The sequence below is a fragment of the Biomphalaria glabrata genome, chromosome 10 (genome assembly GCF_947242115.1).
Source record: "Biomphalaria glabrata chromosome 10, xgBioGlab47.1, whole genome shotgun sequence".
Classification (NCBI taxonomy): Eukaryota; Metazoa; Mollusca; class Gastropoda; family Planorbidae; genus Biomphalaria; species Biomphalaria glabrata.
Genome location: NC_074720.1, coordinates 14,327,555 through 14,354,815, shown reverse-complemented (window position 1 = coordinate 14,354,815; position 27,261 = coordinate 14,327,555). Strand labels below are relative to the sequence as shown.

Here is a 27,261-nt window from a genome sequence, read left to right as displayed (position 1 = left end):
ATGAAATTGAGTATCTCATTTTTATCTTAGCATTGGCAGACCCTGAATTTGGATGACAAATATGAAGTTCAGATCTTAAATTAATGTCATTAAGTCAAGATATTCAAATGAGATATGAAATCTGTGCTAAAACAATGTAAGTAAGTTATTTTTTATTCTACTTTTTAAGTGTTGTCCACAGAGACAGATGACCTTTACAATCTCTGCCCTATAGATTGCAAGGTCTAAAAGAGGTACTTTACTTCTTTATTAGCCTTTACCTCTGTAGGCCTAAAGAAAATGCTAACCTTTGTGGTTTACAAGATATAAAGTGAATGTCAGTCATGCTTAATTTTGATGTTTTTAGTTTCTTTTGTAATTAAACTAACCTTCATTAAAAATTGTTTTAAAAAAAATAATTAAGAGGTGCACATCTTGACACAGGAAAGTTCTAGATCTAGTTGATCTAAAAAAAAATGTTTTAAAAATAAAAAAAATAAAAACATAGCTCAGTCTTAACAATTTAAAGCTTTGAAAAATACTATTTAAGAGCATTTAAATTGTTTACTAACTAATGAGTGGTCCCTGTGGGTTAGTTGTTTTAACAAAATATGTTTCGCACAAATAATATTACATCTCCAGAGTAGATCAACATAAACTGCCACTTAAAAATGTTGATAATTAAAATAAAGTGCTTGATTTGATGGTGATTATGATTTGATGGTCAAAATGCTGACCAGAATTATATATATTTTGACCCAATTTCTGCAAGCACACTTAGCTGGAAGTGTCCGTCATAGATTTGAGACTGTTTTACGAGTAAGTTGTTTGACCTTGAAAAATTAATATCTCCCCTTTAGTCCCTATCTGCTTGTTATACAAGGAAAAATTTAGTGCAGTTTGATATCTTTTATCAAGTTACTTTTAACAGTGAAAGTTTTATTGGAGTATGATTCTTTTGAAATTTTATTTTGATTGTACAGCTTGCTCTAACTCTAGAACTTTAAAATCTTTGCAAAACACTAGATTATTTTAGAAAAAGAAATTTGTAGAAACTAAACTCCATCTACTGATTAGAAGTAAATTAGTTAATTATAATAGATGTCTGTCTAAACAGTAGGTGGCACACTTATGAGATACTAGATGACATTATTACTTTAATAAAAGACATTATCTTTTGCAATTGCATTAGTAAGGACCTGTAGCATTTACCAGATTTAAATTCTAGACATAATGTAGTACTAGTGATCTAGTCTAGTGCTAAACTAGTTACTAGCAGTACTAGACTAATTACATAGTAATTAAATGATATGTATCTTATGTTAATCTTGAAATCAGGTCAAAACTTAGATCAAGAGCGAAGGTAACAAAAGATGGTGGAGAGTCTGTTCAAACCACCAACCGACCTAAATATAACTGAGGGCAATTCTTCTTCTTCTTCTAGCCAGCTTTATTGCTGCTGAGCAGTGAGCTCTTTTGCCGACTGTGCCAAGGAGAAAAAGTGTGCTGTTTTCTTCAGTTGTTTAGCACTGTCGTACAGGGTGTTGGTTATGTTGGGCTGTAGTGGAAGTAGGGTCTGCCTAAGGTGGATTAGGAAGGGGCATTCAAAGAGGATATGATTTAGGGTTTCATAAGGGTGGGCGCAGTGTCTACAAAGGGGGAGTTGTGTGGAGTTTATTTTGTTCAGATGGTAATTTAATAGAGGTGTGTGTCCTGTTCTTAGTAGAAAATTGTAGATTGTTCTTTGTGGGGGAGGAAGTTAATACTGTCCAGTTTGTTAGGCATAGTCATTTCTTAGTACATGACTCTGCCTGTGTTTCCTGATGCCCATTGGTTGAGCCACTCCTCTTTGTGATTGTTGACTAACATTGACCTTAGGGTGAGATAGCTTACAGGTCTGTCTGGTTGTTCCATAGATGAACCTGCCTTTGATAGCTTATCTGCCTTTTCATTTCCCTTGATGCCAATGTGTCCAGGGATCCATTGTAGTGTGATATTGATATTTAATTTTGTTATCATCTGATGGATTATCACAATTAGTGTTGTCAACTCTCTTTCGCTGTTTGAGGTGTTGCTGTTTGTGCTTGCATGGTGGATTGGGAGTCTGTAAAGACAACAATATCTGATGGTGATTGCACTCCTTCATATAATTTGTTTTCCACAGTCTGTAGCGCTATGGTAATTGCCTCAATTTTGGCTTGAAAGTTTCAGCAGTAATCGCCACAGGGTGCACTTATTTCAAAGTGTTTATTTTTAGGGAAGACTAGGAAGGCACCTAGACCAGCATTGATGGTGGCTTTGAAGGCAGATCCATCAGTATATATATGGATAACTGTTTTGGATAGCTTTCAATTGTTTTGAGCATGTCTACTTTGAGCTCCAGTGAATTTAATTCTTTTGTTAAGGTGTTATTTAGTAAAAAAAAAAAGAAAAGTTTCCCTTTCAGACCTTGTGGTCTATAGGGCAGATGATGTAAAGGTCATCTGTTTCTGTGGCCTACGGTTAACAAGGGTGTTATGTGACCAGCACAACGACCAACCGCCTTTACTTTTCCCTAACTAATGTCAGGTACCCATTAGAGCTGGGTGGACTCAGAGGCGCCCGAAGATCCCAAAATTAAAAATCCCAGTCTTCACCAGGATTCGAACCCCGGTCCCCGGTTCAGAAGCCAAGCGCTTTACCGCTCAGCCACCGCGCCTCCATTATGTTATTTAGTAATGTGTTTTAATCGTTGGTTGTCTGTAGTTTAGTCCGGGCGTTATGTTTGAAAATATGGTAATTTTTTCTCTGTTATTGGTTAAGGTGTTTCAGGGCTAGTTCGTCAATAAGTTGGATCAGAGTTCTTTGCTTTTTTTGGTTGTTTTTCCTATTTCTCTGTGTTAGTAGTTTATTAGGATGATCGTTCTCCAACCTTCTGTATCTCTCAATAGCTTCTAATGCTGCTCTGTTGCGCCTTAACTTAAGAGGTTCAATATTGGAGTCTATTTCACAGGCTGCTGTGGGAGTAGTTCTCATACCTCCACTAATTAGACACAAGGCTTGGTTTTGGATTGTGTATAACCGAGAGCAACATCTCAGAAAACTTCAGAAAATACAAACAGCTCATTGAGGTTTACATGGCGGCTTCTGGTGCCAACACAAAACCAAAAGATCAGCAAGTGGCTATTATACTACACTGTGCCGGCCCAAGAGCTATTGAGATTCATGACCATTTCACTTATGAGCAAGACGAAGAACCCAACGACCCTAGGACTGTACTTAAAAACTAGAAGAGTATTGCAGCCCTAGAAATAATGAAATGAGACATTTAGATTTTGGAATCTAAAAGAAAGCTCCCCCTTCGACAGTTTCCTGATAAAACTGAGGACACAAGCAGACAAATGCAAGTTCCAGGACAAAGAATGTTGAGAGACAAAATAGTGTTTTCAATGAATAGACAGATTCAGGAAAGATTATTACGATGTCAAGAACTAACACTGAGGAAAACCATAGAAATATGCCAAGCCTTCAAACAATCCAACAACAGCTTGAATGAATTAAACAATGGTGAGGCACCTATTCGGATTGACAAAGTAAGATCTAAAGACCCCAGAACAAAAACCTGATTATGGAGTGCCGGTATTGCAGGAGAACCCATGAACATAGGAAATGCCCAGCATGGGGACAAGTTTGTGCAAAATGCAAAAAGAGAAACCATTTTGCAGCTATAAATGCATAAACAAATTAGGACACAAGAGCCAGATGAGATTGACAATGAAAAACACCTGAACACCCTAAATGCACTGAATGCACCAAGTGACAGAACATCAGATTTCAACTTGCCACAGGAGCAGATGTAAACATCATCTGCAAGAGATTCATCAGGAGAAGCCAAGTCAGAGAAACATCCCAAACTCTTACCATGTGGAATCAGTAAAAAATGAAGCCAGCTTGCATTACTGACCTCATCATGATGAATGCAAAGAATGGCAGTCAAGAAGAAGTGACCATCACTGTTATGTACAACGGGTTACAGTGCTTATTGGGTCTACAAACTTGCAAACGCCTTGAACTAGTAACAGTCAATAATGAAAATTTCATTGCACCTGTGCACAGTGAAGAAAGAGATCTAGGAGATTTAGGCGAAACCCATCTCACTGTAGACAAAACAATTGTACCAGTGGTCTCTCAGTGTCGGAAGATCCGACATACCATGAAAGAAAAGGTCAAGCACGAAATTGAGTCATTCATGAGATGAAAAATACTTGTCCCTGTTGACGAACCAACTGACTGGGTCATTCAAATGACTGTGGTCAAGAAACCAAATGGAAACCTTAGGATTTGCATTGACCCACAACATTTGAACAAAGCCCTCAAAAGAGAACACTATAAGCTTCCAACGCTAAAAGATATTTAGCCACAATTTGAAAACGCCAAGATATTTTCTAAGCTAGACATAAAAGAAGCCTATTGGCGTATCCGATTGGATGAATACTCAAGTTTGCTAACAACAATGAAGATGACATTCAATATTCTAGATCTATATAGACTGTAAAACTGTATCAGATTGTATGACTAGATCTGAATAATGAGTTATCACCAGAATATAATATGATTTTGAATTTTTTAAGTTGTGTAAGGCATAATAAGCTGTAACATAAGTTATTAGTTAAGGCATGGTCCGGCATGGTAAAGACAGTTATAATGTCAATAATGAGTATTGATAATTTAGTTGCAATTTAGTATAACTATAATTATAATAATATAATCAAACTATAAATTATTAATTTTATAGTAAGTTTAAAGTAAGCCTTCAAACTTACAGTATACACTACAGACTAAAAGGAAAAGCCAACAGTCTACGGTAATTGAGTAATGTGTAAAAGTAAACTAAAAGTAGTAAAATACTAAAACTAAAAGAGTGGAGTGGTCTCACTACTCAGTGGTGGGTCAGTCAGTGGTAAACGAACAGATTCTAAATATTATATTGACCTTTTGCAAAGAAACACCGAACTTTAATATATATCTAATGATTAGTCTAAGATTTTTAAAAAAGTAAATTAAGTTGTAGTATAACGCTCCTGTAATACAATGACTGCATATTGTGATGTCTAGATCTAGATTCTATTTAATTTTCACGAATGGTATTTACCATTGTTTAGGTTAGTTACCAGACGTGTGCGCATGTGTGACGGAAGTGACTAAAACATAAATCATGGTTATTTTCTAGAGTATATATACACGAATCAAAAGAAAATTTTCTTCCCTTTATTTAAACTCCCCCACCCCCACCCCTTTTTTTTTTCATTTTATTTCCACAAAAAGCAAAACGGAGCAGTCTCTCTGTCTACCTATTTTACTTGCACGTTATTATCTAAAAATAAATAATCTGATTTTGCTATGTCGCATATTATGATAGGTAGGCCTACAAGTATAACTTATATAGCTTACAATAATATAGGCATACACGTAATCTGATAACAAATAAGTCTTATATAGTTATACCATGGAATACTAATGGAACACCAGCTTCGAGTTTTTTACAAAGCCAAAGAGAGTCGAAGTGAGTAGGCTATAACATTCATAAAATGATGTTTACAAAAATGAAATTATTACATTATAACAGGAGTGTCACCCTGGGTCTACCCCCCCCCCCCCCCCAAAAAAAAAAAAATCCCGCTTACAACACTACATTTATGGCTCCCTCTGTCTCGGAAGACAATGGATGCTCCCAGATGAGTCACTGGCTTTTCGTCTTGAGATGGGGCAGAATCTGGGGTGACTGATCAAGCCAATTCTGGAGTGACAGAGTTTGCAATAGTTCGTGCATATGTATATGCATCTGTCCTTGGGCTGGCTGACAGGGCAGCTTTCATTTTCTTTCTCTTGACTGATGCGGCGTCTTCGTTTCTTTTGCTCTCGGCGAATTAAGTTCGTATCAGCACGTACAGTCTGTCTCCATGCTGTCCGGTCTTGGGCTATCTCCTCCAACATACTCTGGTTGATGCCAGTGGTTCTTATGTCTCGCTTGCAGATATCTCTGTAGGGGTTCCACAAAAATTCGTTCACTGACAATTGACAATTTGTTCACGACTTTTCGTTCACGCGACTATTCGTTCACCAGACATTTCGTTCACCCGACTATTCGTTCACCCGACATATCATTCATGCGACTATTCGTTCACCCTACATATATCGCTCACCGACAACTTGTTCACCGACAGTTGGTTCACAACAAATCATGCACACGAAAAATCGTTCACTGACAATTCGTTCACAGACAAATTGTTCACAGACAAATCGTTCACTGGATAGTAACATATTGTTAATATTATATATTCTCGTCGCGTGTTTAATTTTTTTACCTTAAAACCTTAGTAGCTACTATTAAAAAATAAATAATAATAAATTGATTGCTAGATATCAGGCCTAATCTGAGTTTCTTTGTTAATTACTATTATTTTTTGCTTTTGTTAATTTTTTTTTATTAATGAGGACAGTATGTGATAAAAATTATACTTAAAAAAAAAAAAACGAAATGTTGCGCGAACGAAAACCTATTTTCTTATCGGAAAAATAAAAAAGAAAGTTGGCACGTACTGCAAGGTCAAACATGGGAGGTAATCTAGATTATATATAGTTTTTGTTCTAAATCTAGAGTATCTCTTAGATCTATAGATTTATACTAGATAGTAGCCTAGTAGAGTGAGATACTATAGATCTATCTAGATAGATCTATGGTAAAACAAAACATAGTAACTAGGGTGTGAATTAATCTAGTACTAGACTTGGATCTAGTACAATGTTGAATGTATATAATCATAATGGTATTTGGTATATAGACCTGTCTAGTCTCTAGACTAGATATAGTCTACTATTTTTTTAATTAAATTATTATTTTATTATTATTTTTATTTTAAACCTATACTAATACTGGCTATAATACTGTAGTGACACTAGATTAACTAGATACTGTAGACTGTAGTCTAGTAGTACATCTATACTTGACTTGGTCGACTTAGACTTATTAGTCTTACTACTACTAGTCTTAGTACTCTTAGTCTTATGAGTTATACTACTTTAGTGACGGTAGTGACTAGTCGTCACTAGTAGTGTTGTCACTGTGACTAGTCACTAGTGTGTTACTGAGTCAGTAGAGATCTAGTCCTATAATAATAAAAAAAATTAAATAATACTTCAGTGATAATCTAACTATGTCCTGCCTACCATAGATTCTAGGTACTTTGACATAAAATTCAAAATAAATATATATATTTATATAAGAACAGAAACTATCTAGTTATCATCTGTCATAATCATAACAGTTATGTAGAGCTTGCTGAGAGGTTTATAATGAATGATACCAAATTTATCTTTCTATAGGAGAAAAATTATGCCATTTTATTTGTGTGTAGAAAAATGAACTAGTAGAGGTCCAAAAAACTGTGATCGAAAAAATGAATTTTCGTCTTTATCTCATCATAACAGCTACCCCATTATATGATTTTTAATTTGAATGTTTCATTTCACATGCAGCTATTCATTCACACTCACAGCTAATCCAATTGTTTGTAAATTGACTTCGATCCTTTTTCTAGAATGCCATTTGGTAGAAACTTCGAGCAGCTTTATAAATAATATTTATAAATATAATGTAAAATAACACCTTGATAGCATTCTCTCCAGTAGGTTGATCAAAGATAAGCCATTAAACAATGCATTTAAATCATTACTTGATATTATCAACCAGAATTGCTAATGTCTGGCGCCACATGTCATTTCATCATGGAGTGACTTCATTTAACATCATCAGGATGAGCTCAAACTTGCCTTAATAAGCTGATTTCCTTTTATATTTTGTGTACCTAAATATAGAAAAAAAAGAATTCTAACACTACTCTATAATAGAAATATTGATTTTAATACTATAGTTATAGATTGTTATGGTAGTTATAATTTTTCCACTTTCTTTGTGATGAACTGGCCGAAGGATTGTATTAATAATTTGATGAATTCACATGAAATGACCATCACACTTGCCGGGGATTATATGATTAAACTTGACAATTCAATGAAATGAAGAAAGAAACATCTCTCTGTATTTTCTTCAAACTTCTTTAATAACTTCTTCAACTTTCACATCAAATTAACTTCTTAATTCAATAACAACTTGACACTTCATAAATAAAACTTAAAGATACATAAAACTTCACTTAGTATAACTTCAACTTCAACTACTAAAACTTTACTTAATGGACCCGCTAATATCACAAAACTTATTACTAATCAAGAACTGAGCGAGGACCCCGACTAACTGACTTTCCCCTTATTTATACTTTCTTTGATCGTACATTCCAGAATCATGGAACCTTCTCAGATAATTATTTTAGTAACTTTGACCTTCTAGAAGCTGACGTGTGCTATTTTTTCCCTTAACCTCTTTCTTTGATTGGATACCTAAAATTAACTTGTTTACGCTGGACACTTGCACTGGTTTGAACTCGAGCTTCTAGAAACTGGTCGAAATAGGTCACAGATTTGACTCGTGACATTACCCCCTTGCCTTTTTAGCATTTTGTATGCAATATAAAATGCGTAAAATAGCAATATAACATATGCCTAAAACATTGATAAAATTGCTCTCATAACTAAAAAAATTAAAAAAAAATGTTTCATTATGTTAACATATTAATATAAAACAAAATTCAAAATGTTGTACAGATTCAGCATATATAATTAATATTAGATAATATACATCTTAGTTCTATACATTTATTATTAATAATTGATATATTAATATGAACATTTCCCAACTTGTGTAACTAAAAGATGTCAAAGTAACAAAATTTAACAAAACGGAATAATACATTATATCTCCTCTGGTACTTGAGTTGATAGAGTATCTGAATATTAAAATAACTACAAACACATGGAATAAAAAATGATTAAATTTGTTTTTCTAACATAAAACAAAATATAGTTAAACAATAAACAATATATTGTATAGTATCTAAATACATCTGGACAAAGTATCAGCAAAAACATTCAATTTTCCTGGAACAGTCTTTACATCAAACTGATAGTCCATTAACTGCAAACTCCATCGTGTCAGACGACTATTTGACATTTTTTTAGAGTTGAGAAATGCCAGTGGTGCATGATCTGTCTGTAAAGTAAAAGGTGCTCCCAACAGGTATTTGCTAAATTTTGAAATGGCCCAGACAATCGCCAGGCACTCTCGCTCTATGGTCGAGTATCTGGTCTCTGCTGAAGATAGTTTTCTGTTTATAAAAAATACAGGATGTAGAATGCCTTCATATTCTTGCATTATACATGCTCCTATTGCCGATGAGGAAGCATCTGTAGCAAGATAAAACCGCTTCTTCTTGTCTGGTAATTTCAAAATGGATTCTTGTGCAAAAGCATACTTAATTTTCTTTATGGTCTCTTCTAATTCTGGTGACCATGGAATCGTGTTAGATTGTCCTTTCTTCGTAAGGTTAGTAAGAAGTGTTGTCAGTGATGCGTAATTTGGAATAAAGCATCTGTAAAAATTACAAAGTCCTAATATACTTCTAACCTGCTTTTTTGTTTGAGGTATTTTAATGTCCAAAATTCGTTTAATAATATCGTCCTGTGTTTTCAGTGAATTGTTTCCAACTTTATAACCTAAAAATGTAACTTCTGATTTTGCTAATTCAACTTTGCTTGGTTTTACAGTAAATCCATTGTCTTTCAATTGTTGGAAGATTTCTTTGAGTCCTTTAATATGATCTTCCCATGTATTATGAAACACACATATGTCGTCAATATAGGACACTGTGTCTTTTCGTTGTCCGAACATCCTATGAATTGCTCGGTTAAAAGTACTGCTAGCATTTACTAAACCGAATGGCATGTAATTATATTGAAAAAGGCCAAAGGCTGTAGTAAAAGCAGTGTATTGTTTTGAATCCTGTGTCATAGGTATTTGATAATATCCTCTTGTCAAATCGAGTTTCGTAAAATACTTAGCTCCAGAAAACTGTGACATTAAATCCTCTGGATTAGGCATTGGATATGAATCAAGGCATGTTATTTTATTTAACTGTCGAAAGTCTACACACATTCTTGGCGATGATGACTGTGAACGTTTTACAAGCACTATTGGAGCAGCATAAGGTGAATTCGAGTGTTCAATTATGCCTTGTTCTAAAAGATCATTGATTTCTTTCTGAAGGAAATCTCTATAATGAATAGGTAGTGGATATGGACGTGACTTGGTAGGTTTGTCACTTGTCAATTTGATTTCATGATTTATAATGGTTGTTTTACCTGGAACATCTGTAAATATATCAGCATACTCTTGGAGTAGATTCATTATATCTTTTTTTCTCTGTGATGATAAATTGTCCAGTTTGACAGCATGCCAGGTTTCAGTCTGTCTAGAAGTTGTAGTTGGCACTACTAATTCATCCATATCCTCCTCTTTTTCTTCTGGAATAATCGCTAAGCATGAAATATGTTTTTCAAGTTCATCGTCTTCTTCTTCTGTATCAGTAGCTTCGTTGTATTTCTGTAGCATGTTGATATGAAACACTTTGTTTCTGTTATTGATATTTATTTCATAATCTACATCTGTGACTTTTCTTAAAATAGTAAATGGACCCTGCCATTTAATAAAGAACTTATTTTTCTTATCAGGTAATAATAATTTAACTTTGTCACCTGGTTCAAAGTACCTAAGTTTTCTATGTTCATTTATTCTTCTATGACTTGCAGCATTAGCTTTGGCTGTTGCTTCCTTAGCTATTTCACATGCATTTATTACTGTATTTCTTGTATTGAGAACATGCTGAAATGCGGTTTTCTTATCTGATGCATCATGGTTTGACTTAAGTAGTGATTCTTTGAAGGTAGTTATAGGACCTCTTGGATTAGCTCCATATAACATTTCAAAAGGAGAAAATCCTGTGGTGTCTTGGATACTTTCTCTATAAGCAAATAATGCAGCTGGTAAAAGGAGATCCCAATTCTGCGGATTATCATTTGCTATTTTTGATATAATTTGTTTCAATGTTTTGTTAAACCGTTCACAAAGCCCGTTGCTTTGAGGATGGTATGGTGTTGTAAACTTCATTTTGATGTTGTACATTTCCATAAATGTCTTAGTTATATCTGCTGTAAACTGACTACCTCGGTCAGAAAGTATAACTTCAGGTAACCCTGTCCTTGAAAAAATTTCAGATAAAGCTCTGGTAACATCAATTGCAGAAATATTGACTAACGGAATAGCTTCTGGCCATCTAGTACATGTGTCTACTAAAGTTAAAATATATTTGTGATTTCTGCTGGATTCAATTGGCAATGGACCAATTAAGTCAACTGCTACTTTTTGAAATGGTTTCTCAGTCAATTCCATTGTCTGCAATGGCGCTTGTATTTTGTTACCTTTTGGACTTTTCATTTGACAAATATGACAGGTACTAATGTGCTTCTTTACATCTTTAGTAATACCTGGCCAGTAAAAATCTTGAAGTATTCTTTTCTTGGTCTTGGTAACTCCCATATGTCCAGCAAACGGTACATCGTGGCTTGTATTAATAATGGTCTTTCTGTATACTTTTGGAACTATAATTTGCTCAACAGTTTTATTTTTGTATTGACTGTTCTTCATAAGTAGTCCTTCTTTAAAATAAGGATCATTATTTTCTTGTGGATTGATGTTCGATTGAGCCTTTTTAAACATTTTAAATAATGTTTCATCATTTTTCTGTTCAACTTTAAATTCCTCGCTATGAAATTGTTCAAGTTCATTTGTCTGTAGATGCGAATGGTTTGCCTTCTTATCATTTTTATTTTCTTGAACAACTTTATCAGAATTCTTGTGTTCAATATGTTCAGTTTCAAGTCTTTCCTTTTCTTTTTGCATTGACCTTGTAACTACTACATTGCATTCTTGACTCATTTCTATTGTATTGTTCCATTCAATAAGATCTTGTGTAGTACAGTCACGCACTCCCTGTATATTACCAACTATGAGATCAACAGGTAGATTTTGAGCTACTAAAGCTTCTACATGTCCACTGAAAAATGGAGTCGTAATATGTATCAAAGCTTCTGGTAATTTACTTACAGTGCCGTTGAAAGCAGTGGCTTCGATTTCATTGCCTGTATATTGATTTGATCTCACAAAATTTGCACGTATAACAACTGAAGTGCTACCTGTGTCTCGTAACACCTGTACTCTTTGAGAACCGACTAATCCAGGATAAAACTGAAGTCCTTGTGATTTAGTGATAACAGTCATTGTTGAGTGATGTGCCTTCGAGTTTTTGGTAAAACCCTGTTTCTTATTTCCATATGTTGAATTCTTTACATTTAATGATCTGTTTTGCGAATATGCTTGGTCACTAGATCTGTCACTGATACTAGTATGTTTCTTTCTGCAATCCTTTGCTAAATGTCCTTTCATGTGACAAAAACTGCACTCTATGACCTTCACTCTACATTGTGAGGCGAAATGACCTCTAGTATTGCATTTATAACATATTAAAGTTTTGTCGGTCTGAAAAGATGGCAATGGTCTGTTATCTCTTGAAAAGCAAATAAAGTTTTCATCGGTTGCTGATCTAATTTGCTTACTTGGATAGGCAGTTTTATATTGACGTATTATTGTTGTTAGAGTCTGTAGATCTTTAGGATTTCTCTCGATTATGAAAGATTGGATATCTTCTGCATATGCGTGAGTAATGGTATCAATCAATATGTGGTCTCTTAATGCTTCATACGTTCTATCAATATTGGCTAAAGATATCCACCTATCAAACCACATTACCATATCAGAGACAAACAACTGTGGATCATCTTCCTGCCTTGGTCTTTCGAAAAAAAAATTCTTGCGATAAGCATTTTGCGTAGCTCCAAACTGTCTTAGTAAAGCTTCTTTTATTTCTGCATAAGTACGCTGTTCATGAGATGGTATTTGTGCACATACATCTAATGCTTTACCCTGTAATAAAATCAAGAGATGGTGTGCATATTGGTCTTCTGGTAAGCCTGATGCTTTCGCTAACTCCTCAAACCTCATCAAATACGAATCTATATTATCTTTATTTTCTTGAAAAGGTAATATTTTAGATAAAGGTTTATACTTGTCAAAAGCATTGCTAGTAGGTAAAGTCGGTTGAACCTCTGTTTTTTCTTTTTTAAATTTTAACTCCTGTTCCTGAAGTTGAAGTCTGAGTTTTTCCACTTCTAATCTTTTTTCTTCTGCCTCTCTGTCCTCTTTACGTTTCCTTTCTTCTGCCTCTCTTTCCTCTTGCCTTAATTTTTCTTCTCTTAAAATTCTTTGTTTTTCTTCCTCTTTTTCTTCTTGTCGTCTTTTTTCTTCTCTTTCAAATTTTCTTTCTTCAGCCTCTCTTTCTTCTTTACGTTTTCTTTCTTCTGCCTCTCTTTCCTCTTGCCTTAATTTTTCTTCTCTTAAAATTCTTTGTTTTTCTTCCTCTTTTTCTTCTTGTCGTCTTTTTTCTTCTCTTTCAAGTTTTCTTTCTTCTGCCTCTCTTTCTTCTTTACGTCTTCTTTCTTCTGCCTCTTTGTCTTCTTTAATTTGCTTTTGACACCATTCCCACTGATGTTCTTGTGGAATACCAATGTCCTTGGCTAATTTTAAATATAATTTAAATGAGTCTGCTTGAGACGCCATAGTATTAAATTAACGATATCAGAAATGTAGGTGTTTAAATGTTCTGCCAACACTCTCATCAAGCAGAATCTAGCCAGCGAACCAGCGACTACGTAGGACAGGTAAAAAGTGAAAGAGGGCTGACCTATTTAAATATCGATCGGTGTCTCCGCTAAGGAATGCAAGTGGTCAGTATTTGTAAACAAACTAGTGGACAACTAGCTTTAGTAACGTTGCCTTCACAGCTTAGTAGATATAGCTTTCACAGCTTAGTAAATGTAGCTTTCACAGCTTAATAAATGTAAAATGTAAGGTACTGACCTTAAAATAGAAGATTTTTCCCGCAGGACGTTCTCTCTGCCAACTATTATGTGACCTGTTGACTGGAAGTTTCAATCATAAAATACTTTTCGTAGCAATGAATGTATGTCTTGTTGAAGTTTTCTGAAAGAGGCTTTGTCGTTACGAGAGGCTTTGAATTATTCGTTAGAGGCTTTTTCTTTGAAATTCGTAGAACTTGCTAGAATGTGCCGACTTTATTCTTCGATGTCGCCTTTATTGTCTGATGCATATATTCATCGATGCCTTGCCTTATTTATCGGAGGTGCCATATATGTGATGAACTGGCCGAAGGATTGTATTAATAATTTGATGAATTCACATGAAATGACCATCACACTTGCCGGGGATTATATGATTAAACTTGACAATTCAATGAAATGAAGAAAGAAACATCTCTCTGTATTTTCTTCAAACTTCTTTAATAACTTCTTCAACTTTCACATCAAATTAACTTCTTAATTCAATAACAACTTGACACTTCATAAATAAAACTTAAAGATACATAAAACTTCACTTAGTATAACTTCAACTTCAACTACTAAAACTTTACTTAATGGACCCGCTAATATCACAAAACTTATTACTAATCAAGAACTGAGCGAGGACCCCGACTAACTGACTTTCCCCTTATTTATACTTTCTTTGATCGTACATTCCAGAATCATGGAACCTTCTCAGATAATTATTTTAGTAACTTTGACCTTCTAGAAGCTGACGTGTGCTATTTTTTCCCTTAACCTCTTTCTTTGATTGGATACCTAAAATTAACTTGTTTACGCTGGACACTTGCACTGGTTTGAACTCGAGCTTCTAGAAACTGGTCGAAATAGGTCACAGATTTGACTCGTGACATTCTTATTTCGAAAAATTGCCTAATTTGGCATCATTTATAACTGTTAATAGCATGTTAGGGTTTTTTTAATTTTGGAGGACAAAATTTCATTAAAAAATATTGAAATAACAAACTTTAAGCATAAATCTAGGTCTAAATACAATTAAAAAAAAATACCAAGCTTGCTTAAAAATTATAGTAAATGCAAAATCATTCTTACATATATGACTTTACTGTAAATTTTCTAAATAAAACATGACTTTTCATTTGTTGACAATGTGGTATCATTCAAAAGCTTAGGAATCCTCCTTTAAGATTATGATCACAAGGGTTTTTAAAAAATGAAGCAAATGTGAAAACAACAATCAATCAATTAACACCATGGGTTTGGAAGTCTAGCCATGCTGTTTCAAAACTATTTTAAATAATATATTACATGAATACATATTATTATATTATTATAGCTTTTATACAGCGCTACTTTCATGCTTATAGCATGCTCAGAGCGCTTTTGGTCCAATCTCATTTGTGTGTGGACCAGTGGGGGGGGAGGGGGTATCTAGGAGTTGGTTTTCGGTGCTGCCTTTAGGCGCTCAGTAAACACAACTCTGCCCGAGTCGGGTGTCGAACCTCGAGCCCCCTTCTAGGTAGCCAAGCCAAGTTCAAGCGCACTTGGCCTCTCGACCACGCTTCCCATTAGCATAAGCGTGATCTAAATGTTGGCATTAAGCTGCTACAAATGTTTTACAATTTCTTGAAATTATTGGAACGTGGACTGCACTGGCAAATAAATTAGAAACTGAACAACGAGTCTGTAACCAATGCTCACATTGGTGTAGTAAAAACAAAAACAAAAATTACCAAAATGTTCAATATAATATAATAAATCTGTTGTTTGTTTGTTTTTTCTAGCTGAGGGTGAGGGGATCTATTTTGTCCATGTAATTTTAAAAATGTGTTCTTTTATATCTTATTTGGTTGTTCTTTCTTCGGTTTTAAAGCAGCAACTAGATTGTCTGTATCTAGGTGTCTTAAAATCTTGACAATATAGTCTAGTTAAAAATAGGCTAACTTAGCTGTCTAGCCTAATCATGTCTAACTAAGCCCTGGCTTAATCTAATCTAGCCCAGTCTAGCCTATCTATCATAATAAATTTTCATCGACCAGGGGAAAAAAAAACGTCCATAGAACCTGTTCAGTTGCACTAATGGTAAAAAATAAATATAAATAAAAAAAAGCAGATCATCAGATCTGATCCATTCCATCTATTCAAGCCATGCACATCGATACAGGTCACAATGACACAAAGTCTTGTCAATAGTCTAGTCTATATTAGGCTAATCTAGCCTAATCTAGTGTAACCAAGCCTATTCTAATATAATCTAATCCAGCAATTCTATCATGAAGAGCTGCAATTAATTTTAACATTGTTCTACTGCATGTGGTTGGTGTTACAATTCTTGCAAATGTAAACCGAACCAGACCCCCCCCCCCCCCCCCCCCACTATTTATTTAATTTGGGCTTAATTGATAGAAAAGAAAAAGTGAAAAACACTTGTTTCCTGTCCATTTTAAAAGCATACTTCAAAAGGGTTTTGATTGGCTGATGCATCATGGCTCTACAATATCCCCTTAACCCAGAAGCCACTTGAGTTTTTCTGGGGAAGGAAAAAAAAGACGTTTTCAGACAAGTTTACTTTGATCCGTGATAAAACTTTTATTTTGCAGAAGATAACAAAATAAAAGTGACGGAAGTGTAGGAAAATGGAGCATCCTAACAAGACGTCTTTCTCTAACTATCCAAATAAACAAGCGAGGCGACAAAATTGATGGGGTGTTTGACCAGTGATTTAAAATACATTGCGTGTGGAAATGGTTCTTTACTATAGATCTAGATTCTAGACCCATTCCCCATTTGATTGTACATCAACCTACCAGGTCCTAAGACACACAATATAAATATATAAATCTAGATCTAATTCTGGCCTGAGAATTCTATAATTCTAAGATCACTTTTCTCATCCCCCCCATCACCACCCCAAAGACTACACTGGCGAAAGGCTTAAGATAATTCTATACAATCATTGAGTGATTGACTTTTCTTCGCTTTTCAATCCAATAGCGACAATAGTTACTAGATTTAGTAATGTATCATGTATTTTATAAGATCTAGATCTACATGTGTGTGTGTCTCTTTAGTTGAATCCTTTTTAGATCTGTAGCTAATCTAATAATGTTGTGCATTTTAATCATTTACATTCAAAATAATTCTACGACTAAATACATGATACAATCACTGACTTTTCTTCGGCTTTTTAATTCATTATTAAAATATTTTAGCTCTATTTTAAAATTAAATTGCTTTTTTGGTTAGAACCCCTTTTTCTAGATTCTCTAGCTTATGTTGTACATTCAATTTTAATCATTTGCATTTAGATCTATAAACTTCAACTATTAATTATTATTTCTAAAGGCTTTTTTTTTAAATTTAAATTGCATTCTTTGATCTTCTTGAAAGCTGTGATATTATTCAGATTCCATTTGAAGAATTTTATTTAAGCAATGAAGTTTCCTTTAAGGATTATAATTTAGCTTTCAGATTCTCCAGACACTTTGTTCTTTGAAAATGCGCAATATAAACCATGTACTGTTACAATAGAAACTCATGACATCAAAAGTATTTCTATAGTAAAAAAGACAAAACAATAACTAGGGAAGCAACACTGGTAGCCTTAAACAGATTATAATGGAGTTATTTAACCAGTTATTAAATACATGTTTTTTCCTATTGAATTTTTACAATTCAGATAGCAAAATCCTGTGCAGACACTGTTCTTAATAATTAATGGCTCCTAATGATTTTCCTAGATTTTTGATAGTTTATGTATATATCTTTGGGAAAAGAATAGCTAATTGCCGACAAAGGAAAAACTCTGGTGTGACCATTATGTTTTAATTTTTAATTATAATAATCTTTAAAATTAATTTTGGTCTGGATGTCAAGACATTTTATAGCTTGAACACACATACATCATTGAGTATTCCAGCGGGGTAAAAAATGTTCAATTTTTTAAAAAATCTACCATTCATTAATTATTAAGAGCAAAGTAATAGGTCTTACAAAAAGTCATCAATTTCATAAAGGATGAAATGTCTTTAAAAAAAAATCTTTTTTTTTTTTTTGTTTGTTACATCAATAGATATTTTTTCAAAGAAAAACGCTGTAAGTACATACTGTATGTAACTTTTACTTCCTTATTTCCAGGAACATCTTTCTAGTTTTATATAATATATATACATATATATATAAAACAACTAAAATGACCAATGTGGGACAAGACTTTACTCCAGATCCTAAAATAAAAATTGAAATTGAAGAAAATGATGAAACTGTTTATTTAGCACAACCATCAGAAAAACAAACTCATAAACTATCAACAGATACAAATGAAGACTTCACTCTTCAACTGAAAAAGGAAATAAACATTGAAAATGAAGAAGTTGAAGAAACAGTTTTTTTAATGCAACCTCCAGAAGAACAAACTCAGAAACTATTAACAAATACAAAGCGAAAATCTGAAGCAATTTTATCAGTTTGGCCCTCAGAAATTCAGTATCAGGTAAGCCTTTGGTTTAATTTATAACTTAACAAAAAAAAATGAATAAGATTTTCTTAGATTTGAGTTGACTGTAATGGTTTGAGAGTGGCTTACAGTGAGCATAAAGACAGGCAAAGAAATGGAAATTAAGCTGAATAAAGCCTCAGCCCTGAAATAATTCTGGGCAATAATAATTCTTCATATATATACTCAGAAACTGAGATGTGGTACTAACCTAAAAATTCAATTTTGTCTAAAAATAAGATATTTTGTCTAGTTTTTTTTGTGTTTCTATCCATATGCTTGTAATAACTTTTTGCACTCATAAACTGTTAAAAAATCTCAACTCTCCATTTAAAAAAAAATAATTTTAAATAAAGTTTTAATGTCTAAAAATGTTAATAGGGTATATTGGTATCTCTTCATTTATTTCCTGTTTTTTTTTGTGTGTGTTTATTTTGTTTAAATAAACAACAACACATTATAAAACATAATATGGGTCAGGGACCTTTGCGGATAAGGGGTAACTTTTCAAACTTATTTCAGTGGGGCGTTAAGCAGAGGTATTTCATCATTGAGGACTTTTAGCATTTACAGTTTTAAAATGTAGGAAGTAGGTATTATTGTTTGAATCTAGCCATTAGAGGTTGAACAAAATGAATAACCAATTTATAAACTTCAAAGCTGTCACTCCTTCATAAAGATTCCTTTCTTTGAAAGAAATAAAATTGCTATTCATATTTATTGCGAATGAGAAATTGGGGGGGGTGGGGAGTGCTAGCTAAGGAAGATGTAAAGCAGAAGCAAATAATCTTTATGGCTACCACTGCTGTACACAAAATTGAGTGTGTATGGGAGGAGCCACTAGGAGTTAATTGCATCTGCATGTGGTGGTGGGTTTTAATGTGATAGTTGCTAGATTTTGGACTATAGCTTGAGCTTCTAGAATTTAAAATTCAAAGCAAGTGTGGTGAGAGGCTTTATGATATATAAACTTTCCAGTATAAGAAATCAGTTGGAAGTGAAGTAATGATACTGGACAAAACTTAAAAATACACTGCCAATCAAATAAGAAATTTAAAATGGAATATCTCCAGTGTTTCTCTGATTGTTATGTTGGTGTTTCAGGTGTACTTAAGTAGTACCAGTATTGTAAATTCTATTAGTTTGTTACAATATGCATAAATAAATAAGAGAGAGACAGGAAGCAAATAGTGAAAGTCAGATTTTTTAGAATTTCTTTTTATCATGTTTGTATATTATTTTTAGGAAAGATTCTTGAAACAAGAAATGGAAGAGATCCCAGATAATAATTTTTCACAAACTGAAGAAGATGAACAGCAGATTCAGGTCCACAAAACATGTCAAAAAGGACAAGAAGCACTTTCGAATGATTTCAATTTACAAATCAAATATGGAATTCATACAACTAAGATTAGTAAGAAACCATTTAAATGTAAAGTTTGTTTTAAAGAATTTTCATATGCTTCTCATTTAAGTCGCCATGAAAGATCTCATACTGGAGAAAAGCCATTTGAATGTGAAATATGTCAGAAAAAATTTTCTTCTTCTTCTTATTTGAAAAGCCATAAGATAATGCATGTCGAGGTTAAACCATTTAAATGTGAAATATGTCAGAAAGAATTTTCTCAATCCACTCGTTTTAAATCACATCAAAGAACTCATAGTGAGGAAAAGCCAGTTGAATGTGAAATATGTCATAAAAAATTTTCCTCTTCCTCTTATTTGAAAAGCCATATGATCGTGCATAGTGAGGTAAAGCCATTTGAATGTGAAATATGTCAAAAAGAATTTACACTGCTTTATCATTTAAAATGTCATCAAAGATCTCATATTGGGGTTAAACCATTTAAATGTGAAATATGTCAAAAAGAATTTTCTCAGTCTTCTCATTTTAAATCACATCAAAGATGCCATACTGGGGAAAAGCCATTTGAATGTCATATATGTCAGAAAAAATTTTCTGACTCAAGTAGTTTGAGAAGACACAAGTTATTACATACTGGGGTTAAACCATTTAAGTGCCAAATATGTCAGAAAGAATTTTCCCGGCCCTATCGTTTAAAATATCATCAGCGATGTCATACTGGGGAAAAGCCATTTAAATGCCAAATATGTCAGAGAGAATTCTCTCAGTATTCTCTTTTAAAATCACATCATAGATGTCATACTGGAGTAAAACCATTTGAATGTCAAATATGTCAGAAAAAATATTCTGATCCTAGTACTTTGAGAAGACACAAGTTAGTACATACTGGGGTAAAACCATATAAATGCCTAATATGCCAAAAAGAATTCAATCGATCAACTCATTTAAAATCTCACCTAAGATCTCATACTGGTGTGAAACCATTTAAATGTGAAATATGTCAGAAAGCCTATTCTTCATTGTCTCATTTAAAATATCATCAGAGATCTCATACCGAGGAAAAGCCATTTAAGTGTCAAATATGTCAGAAAAAATTTTCTTCTTTTCCTCTTTTGGAAAGTCACATATTTTTACATAATGGTCCAAAACCATTTAAATGTGAAATATGTGAAAAACATTTTTCTCAATCTTCTTATTTAAAAGAACATCAGAGATGTCATACGGGGGAAAAACCCTTTGAATGTGAAATATGCAAGAAAACATTTTCTTTTTTTGGTGCTTTGAATAGACACAATTTATTGCATACCGGGATAAAACCCTTCAAATGCCACGTATGCCCGAAAGAATTTTCCCAGTCTTGTCATTTAAAATATCATTTAAAATCTCATGCTGGGGTGAAACTATTTGAATGCCAAATATGTCAGAAAGAATTTTCACGGTCCTCTCTTTTAAAAAGCCATCAAAAGTCTCATACTGGGGGACACCCATTCAAATGTCCAATATGTCAGAAAGAATTTTCAGCTTCATCTGGTTTAAAATATCATCAAAGATCTCATACTGGGGAGAAACCCTTTGAATGTCTTATGTGTCAGAAAAGATTTACTTCCTCTTCTCGTTTAAAGCATCACATGTTATTGCATAGTGGTATTAAACCATTTAAATGCCAAACCTGTCACAAAGAATTTTCTCAGTCTTCTTATTTAAAAGATCATCAGAGATCTCATACTGGGGAAAAGCCATTTGAATGTCAAATATGTCAGAAAAAATTTTCTTTCATTGGAGCTTTGAAAAGACACAATTTGTCGCATACTGGGGTAAAACAATATAAATGTGATATATGTCAGAAAGCATTTTCTCAGTCTTGTCATTTAAAAAAACATTACAAGACTCATAATGGTGGAGATTAGCTATCAACTATTTTAGAAATGATCTCATAAAACTTGTTATTTATAAGCTTAACCTTTAACAGAATCAAGTTGGCTAACCATGTTTATTGAGAAGTACCAGAACTACTTCTAGGATAAAATTCACAAAGTTTGTTTTGTGGAGTTTTGTTTGTTGCTGTGCACAGATATGACTGATTTGAGTGCCATGGATTGTGTAATATAAATTCTCACTTAGATGTATTCAAGTCCTGAGAATATAAGGCTAATGTTATAGCTTTCCAAAAATGTGCCATTTAATCTTTCTATTTTCTCATCACCCCTGTAAGGGGTGGTTCTGCTCATAGCCACTCTTTTTTATTTTTGATACTTCTATTCTTCTTTGGAAATAGAAGTGCCCTTATCCATATAGCAAATGACTCATTGAGGTACTTGATAACTGTAGTGGATGAAATATCTGGACAGGTTAAAGTGAAAGGGAGCCTAAAGAATTTGTTGATCATAGAAGAAATCTATTTCATGAATTAGAAGAAAGAAGCCCCTTAAAGTCCATGTTTATTCTTTGAAATGGTTGTGTTGTTTTAATTAACTCTCCCATTGATTGCCTGAAGAATTGGGCACTGGTCAATGTCTGTTTTAATGTCATTGCAGGAACAAATTAAATACTTTGCTCTCACAAAATGTAACTTCCGAGTTACACCAAGGTGACTCAAACTATTGTGCAGTAACGTTAAGCCATTGCATGACGGCTGATAAGTAGTGATTTCTTTTAAAAGTATCAGCAGCAGAGTTCTTTGTACCTGGTTGGTACACAACGTAATAATGAAAGCAAGATAACTCTAATCTCCACCTTTCAATCTTTTCATTCTTAATCTTTCCTTTGTCTATCATACATAAAGGAAATGGATCGCTGTTCATTGACAAAAGAATGGTCTACCGATCATGGAATGTTTCCTCTTCCTCAAAAAGATTCCTCTTTTGCATAAACTTCTTTCTCCACCGATGAGTATCTTCTCTCGCTTTGCCATAGTATCATAGAAAAGAAGGCCACAGATCGGCTATCTTGGTTGAGAAAAGCCTATATAGCTATTTCAAAGATGTCCGTTTCTACTGTAAGAAGGTGACTTTAATCTATAGTGTAAACAGCAGCTTTCTCGAGTTCGTCTTTTAGATCTTGAAATGTTTGTTTAACCTCATCAGGGACTGGAAATTGTTTATTCCTAAAAGGCTTATTGTTGTACTAAATAACAAACCATGTTACATTCAAAGCTTTGTTTCACTGAATGACAAACAACTACACACATAGTAGAGATCACAACACGAAATATGGTCTAACAAATGTAAACAAACACTAAGGGGTGACAATCAAATAAGCGAATTCACAACATTCACCCCACGTTTAAATTGTACACATATAACACAACCACAGATAGTCAAAGCAAAATAAAATAAATAAGTAAAGTCTACCCCTAGCCTCGAAAGCTGTAAATGGCCTTTCTTCTTCTTTAATCGGGATCTGATGATATGCATTCTTGAGGTCCAGAGTGCTGAAGACAGAAAATTGTGCTATCTTCTCTGCTAATTCATCCATTCTTGGCATGGGATAGGTGTCTAGCAGCGTAAATCTGTTGATCGTCTGATTATAGTCAATAACCATACGTCTTTTGTGCCTCTCATTGGCTGTTATTAGAACCTGTGCCAGCCAGGGGGATTTTGAAGGTTGTATCTCTTCTTCTTTTAGTAGTCTCTGAATCTCAGCATTAATCAGAGTCCTGTAGTGAGTGTCTGTGTGATAAGTTACCAAAAAGACAAGGCGCCTCTACTTTAGCTGGTCTAAGGGTACTTACACACAGAGGTGGTCTTTTTCCACTAAAAGGAATCTGTAGATTCTCATGTAGGTTTATGAAATCCAAGCCTAGAATTACATCTGAACACAATCCATCTAAAAGTGATAGTTAAATATTTTCATATGTTTCATCTTTTGAGTTGAATGGTAGCAAAGATATGGCCTTCAGTAACTCGAGGTAGGTGAGTAGAAGCCATAAATATTCTGTCCATGGAGGTTTTTATCGGCCACTTGTGACTCCTGGCAACTCCTGCTGATACATAACTCTCACAGCTTCCAGTGTCTATCAAGGCTTTAAATTGCACCACATTGAGAAGAATCAAGGAGGTTGATTTTCCTAGTCCTAAAGAGTGCAACGTAGTGAGGGCAAAAGCTGTATATTTTCTTGATTTGCAGGATTTCTGAAAATGTCCCTTCTTGCCACACAGATAACATGTTTGCTTCTTGAGCGGGGCACTCAATACGAGGATGTCTTCCTCTGCCGCAGAAGTAGCACTTGCTAGATATACCGTTTACCTCTTATTTGTTTGAGTCGAATTGATCGAGGCTCGTAGATCAGGCTACTGGGGAGCGACAGGATCAGCAGAGTGTTCTCTTACAGCATTTGTAGTAGCCCACAAGTGGCTTCTGGCTGTGACTCGTACAACAACGAATGTAGGCATGTTCAAGTACTCTGGCTTCCTCAAATGCATCCTTCAACTTAAAATCTGTTTTCTCTAGGAGGCATTTTCTAATACTGTTGGAGGCTATTCCTGTGATGAATGCATCACATATGGATTCGTCATGATGTTGCTTAGCTGTCAAGGCTTTGAAATTGCAATCCTTGTATAGACTGCAACGTTTTTGGAGAAAGGCATCAATACCTACGCGAATACCTCATTCTTTGACTGCACATAGATGTTTAGTGACTAAATTGCCTCTTCATATGTTTCCTTGTTGCTAATCATCTGGTACACCAATGGCGAAATGTAGTTAATTAGTAGTTTCTTGTTATCTACATTTTCTATTGTAACTACAGACAAAAAAGTTTTTAAAAGTTTCGTACCAGTGCAGCCACTTTTCTTGTGCTTGAGGTGCGGTAGGTTCCAAATCAAACCTATCTGGCCGAAGCAGTCTATCCATGTTTAGACAGATGCAGTGAAATAAATTGTTGTACCTAATAACAATCCATGTTACATTCAAAGCTTTGTTTCACTGAATGACAAACAACTACACACATAGTAGAGATCACAACACAAAATATGGTCAGTACACAGGCTAACAAATGTAAACAAACACTAATTCATGACACTTATTTTGTTTGAAACTTTGGGGATTCATTGCGAATAATCAGTCAGTAGGCCAACTATTTGTTTCCATATTCTGTTCCCGTAAGATTAACAGTACATGTAATTCCCACAGGGCTCTGAACCTTTCTCTGACTTTCTGGATCAGCTGACCTTTTGAAATTTTGTATCCCAACAGTCGGACATGCTGGGTGCCAATCTCACTTCATTAAATTTAATTCCATACTGCTGAGCAGCAGGCTTTTATCAAGTGATGAGGCATCATGTCCAAAGATAGTCACATTGTCCACATAAACAATGTTTTTTCCTGTTGCTTGTCTTCAATAATTTGATCAATAGTTTGCTTAAAACATGCCACCCCATTCGTGATACCAAATGGTATCATGCGAAACTGATAAAGTTTCCCTCCTGCCTCAAAGACTGTTAATAGTCTTTCTTCCTCCTTATTCCTCCTTAATGAGAATTGGGGGATACACACGCTTTTGATTTAGTAGGCTTAAGACAGAACTGTGATGTAAGTTTAAAATAAAGGAAATTCAAGTGCAGGTAGACGATTGTTGATTGTTTTGTCAAAGGAAGCATTACACTAATATTTTGAAACATTATCCTTTTATCAAGCATTGAAGGCATTCTATATATGAAATGCTTTATTTGATGTATTTCTAAAGCCTAATATGTTCAAGTAATTTTGGAAATACTTTTTTTCATGTGACATAACTTATGCTCCTGTGGAAGGACAAACACTTTCAATTGTTCACCAAAAATTTGAGCCAGCTTGTTTTTGTTGCATCAAATGTCAAACCACTATGAGTTTGATCTGGTTGTTTCTGACCCCTTTTTTTTTTTTCCTCATCATTTAGTTCTAATATCTAAACTTGGAATTATTTTGTGTGTGTCATTTTTTGAAAGTGTGATGCACTCATCATTGTGGTTGTAATGGTTTTAGTAGATTTTCTTCTTGTGAATAATTAAAACTTGAACAAACATAATTCAGCATACACAAAAGTAAAAATCTTGAATCACCATTTTTTCCCCCTTCTGTTTTGCCTTTGATGTTAGCTTTTTAATAATGTCATCAATATTATAAAATCTTGTTGAAGAATGCATAGAAAATTAATAGAAATTTTAATAACAGTATCTCCCCAAGGGACACGACAAAACATTCTGTTCAGTTGTTGAACAAGTAATTGCTGTTGCTTATGAAAAGGTTTATTGCATAGGTGTATTCATTTTATTACCAGAGGAATAATGTTGTCTTGTTGATTAAGAAATATAACTTGCTGTACAACATTTAAAGAAAAACATATTAGGGCTTTTTAGATTGTAACAGTTTATTTACAACAAATACTACTATCCCATAGCTTCTAATTGCAACATTTTATTTGGTTTATTTTTGACGAGTTAAGGAAATGATAAAAATCCTATAGAAATCTAAATATCTGGATTGTGTGCTCTAATACTATTGTAGAACCAGATTTGGAATTTTAATTCTTAGTGGCACAAACAACCATTTTACATTAATAAGCATAAACTTGTGAATTGTAATATAATATTACTGTAATTTAGCATTGTTTTAATTTATATTGCTGTAATTTAGTAGTTTTCTAATTAAATATAGTTGTAGTTTAGTTTTCTTGCAATAGTTATCTGCTATACTTTAGTATTCTTGTATATAATGTTGATATAATTTAACATTTGTTTAAATTTAATATTGTTATAGATTAGTTGTCTTATAATATTATATTGTTATTCTTTTGTATTTTTGTTATATAATATTTTTAGTATTTAGTATTCTTGTAAAATTATGTTGATATAATTTAGAATTGTTGTAATGTTATAATTTAGAATTGTAATGTTTTCAAAAGACACTATTTGTACATAATTAAAATGTTTGACACCAAGTGTCATGTGTGTTTAAATCCCTAGTTTTAGTCTCACTTAATTTGAATTGGTTGTTTACATCAACATCATTCAATCACTTAAAAGCATATACACATCTTTTCTATATACATCTTTTCTATATACATCTGTTCTATATACATCTTTTCTATTTTGCATTGGAATCTAACAAAAATTGCTTGAGACTATTTGAAAATTATATAGTCTTAAAACATCTTGAATTAATTATCCAAAATAAAATTCCAGGTAAAAAAAGCAACAACATTAAACAGAACTCAACATTTTTAGAAAAAAAAATCCATTAATTGTAGTATAATAAACTCAACATTTTCATAGTTTTGTCTTTAGACAAGACTACCAATTTATATATTAATGTTAACAAAGTTGCATTGCACTGCATTGATGATATTGAAAAATATTTTCATATTATATTTGCATAGAAATATGTTTTATTGTATAACCTAGTGAAGCATTAATTTCCAAAACTGGCCTGTAGGTTAATAAAGTCATCTTCCTTTGCAATGTCACTGGGAATATATGCCACTAGTTACACTAGATACCGT

General features: G+C 33.6%; 3 protein-coding genes across 6 annotated transcripts in view; 1 reads left to right on the top strand and 2 right to left on the bottom strand.

Annotated features, from left to right (window-relative positions):
- Window positions 1-5,149, bottom strand: part of LOC106054371 (lipoxygenase homology domain-containing protein 1-like) — a 96,696-nt gene extending 91,547 nt beyond the window's left edge. For 2 of the 4 annotated variants that reach the window (XM_056045279.1, XM_056045282.1), the window contains exon 1: window positions 4,951-5,104. The gene's annotated coding sequence lies outside the window, so the exon portion shown is untranslated. The other 2 variants (XM_056045280.1, XM_056045281.1) reach the window with 2 other exon arrangements.
- A 1,448-nt stretch (window positions 5,150-6,597) lies between these two features.
- Window positions 6,598-26,701, top strand: LOC106054372 (oocyte zinc finger protein XlCOF6-like). The gene is made up of 3 exons (XM_056044052.1): window positions 6,598-6,785; window positions 18,061-18,415; window positions 19,664-26,701. Exons 2-3 carry the CDS (start codon window positions 18,116-18,118, stop codon window positions 21,689-21,691), a joined length of 2,328 nt encoding a protein of 775 aa, XP_055900027.1. The 5' UTR covers window positions 6,598-6,785; window positions 18,061-18,115; the 3' UTR covers window positions 21,692-26,701.
- LOC129928761 (uncharacterized) lies at window positions 8,969-12,247 on the bottom strand. Its single transcript, XM_056044561.1, has one exon. It carries the CDS (start codon window positions 12,245-12,247, stop codon window positions 8,969-8,971), a length of 3,279 nt encoding a protein of 1,092 aa, XP_055900536.1.
- Window positions 26,702-27,261: the final 560 nt, after the last annotated feature.

Bases quoted from the DNA above. Each gene is read 5' to 3' on its own strand.
- LOC129928761 (XM_056044561.1), bottom strand. From the start codon at position 12,247: ATGACTGTTATCACTAAATCACAAGGACTTCAGTTTTATCCTGGATTA.
- LOC106054372 (XM_056044052.1), top strand. From the start codon at position 18,116: ATGACCAATGTGGGACAAGACTTTACTCCAGATCCTAAAATAAAAATT. The intron at 18,416-19,663 runs GTAAGCCTTTGG...TATTATTTTTAG, and splicing joins CCTCAGAAATTCAGTATCAG to GAAAGATTCTTGAAACAAGA.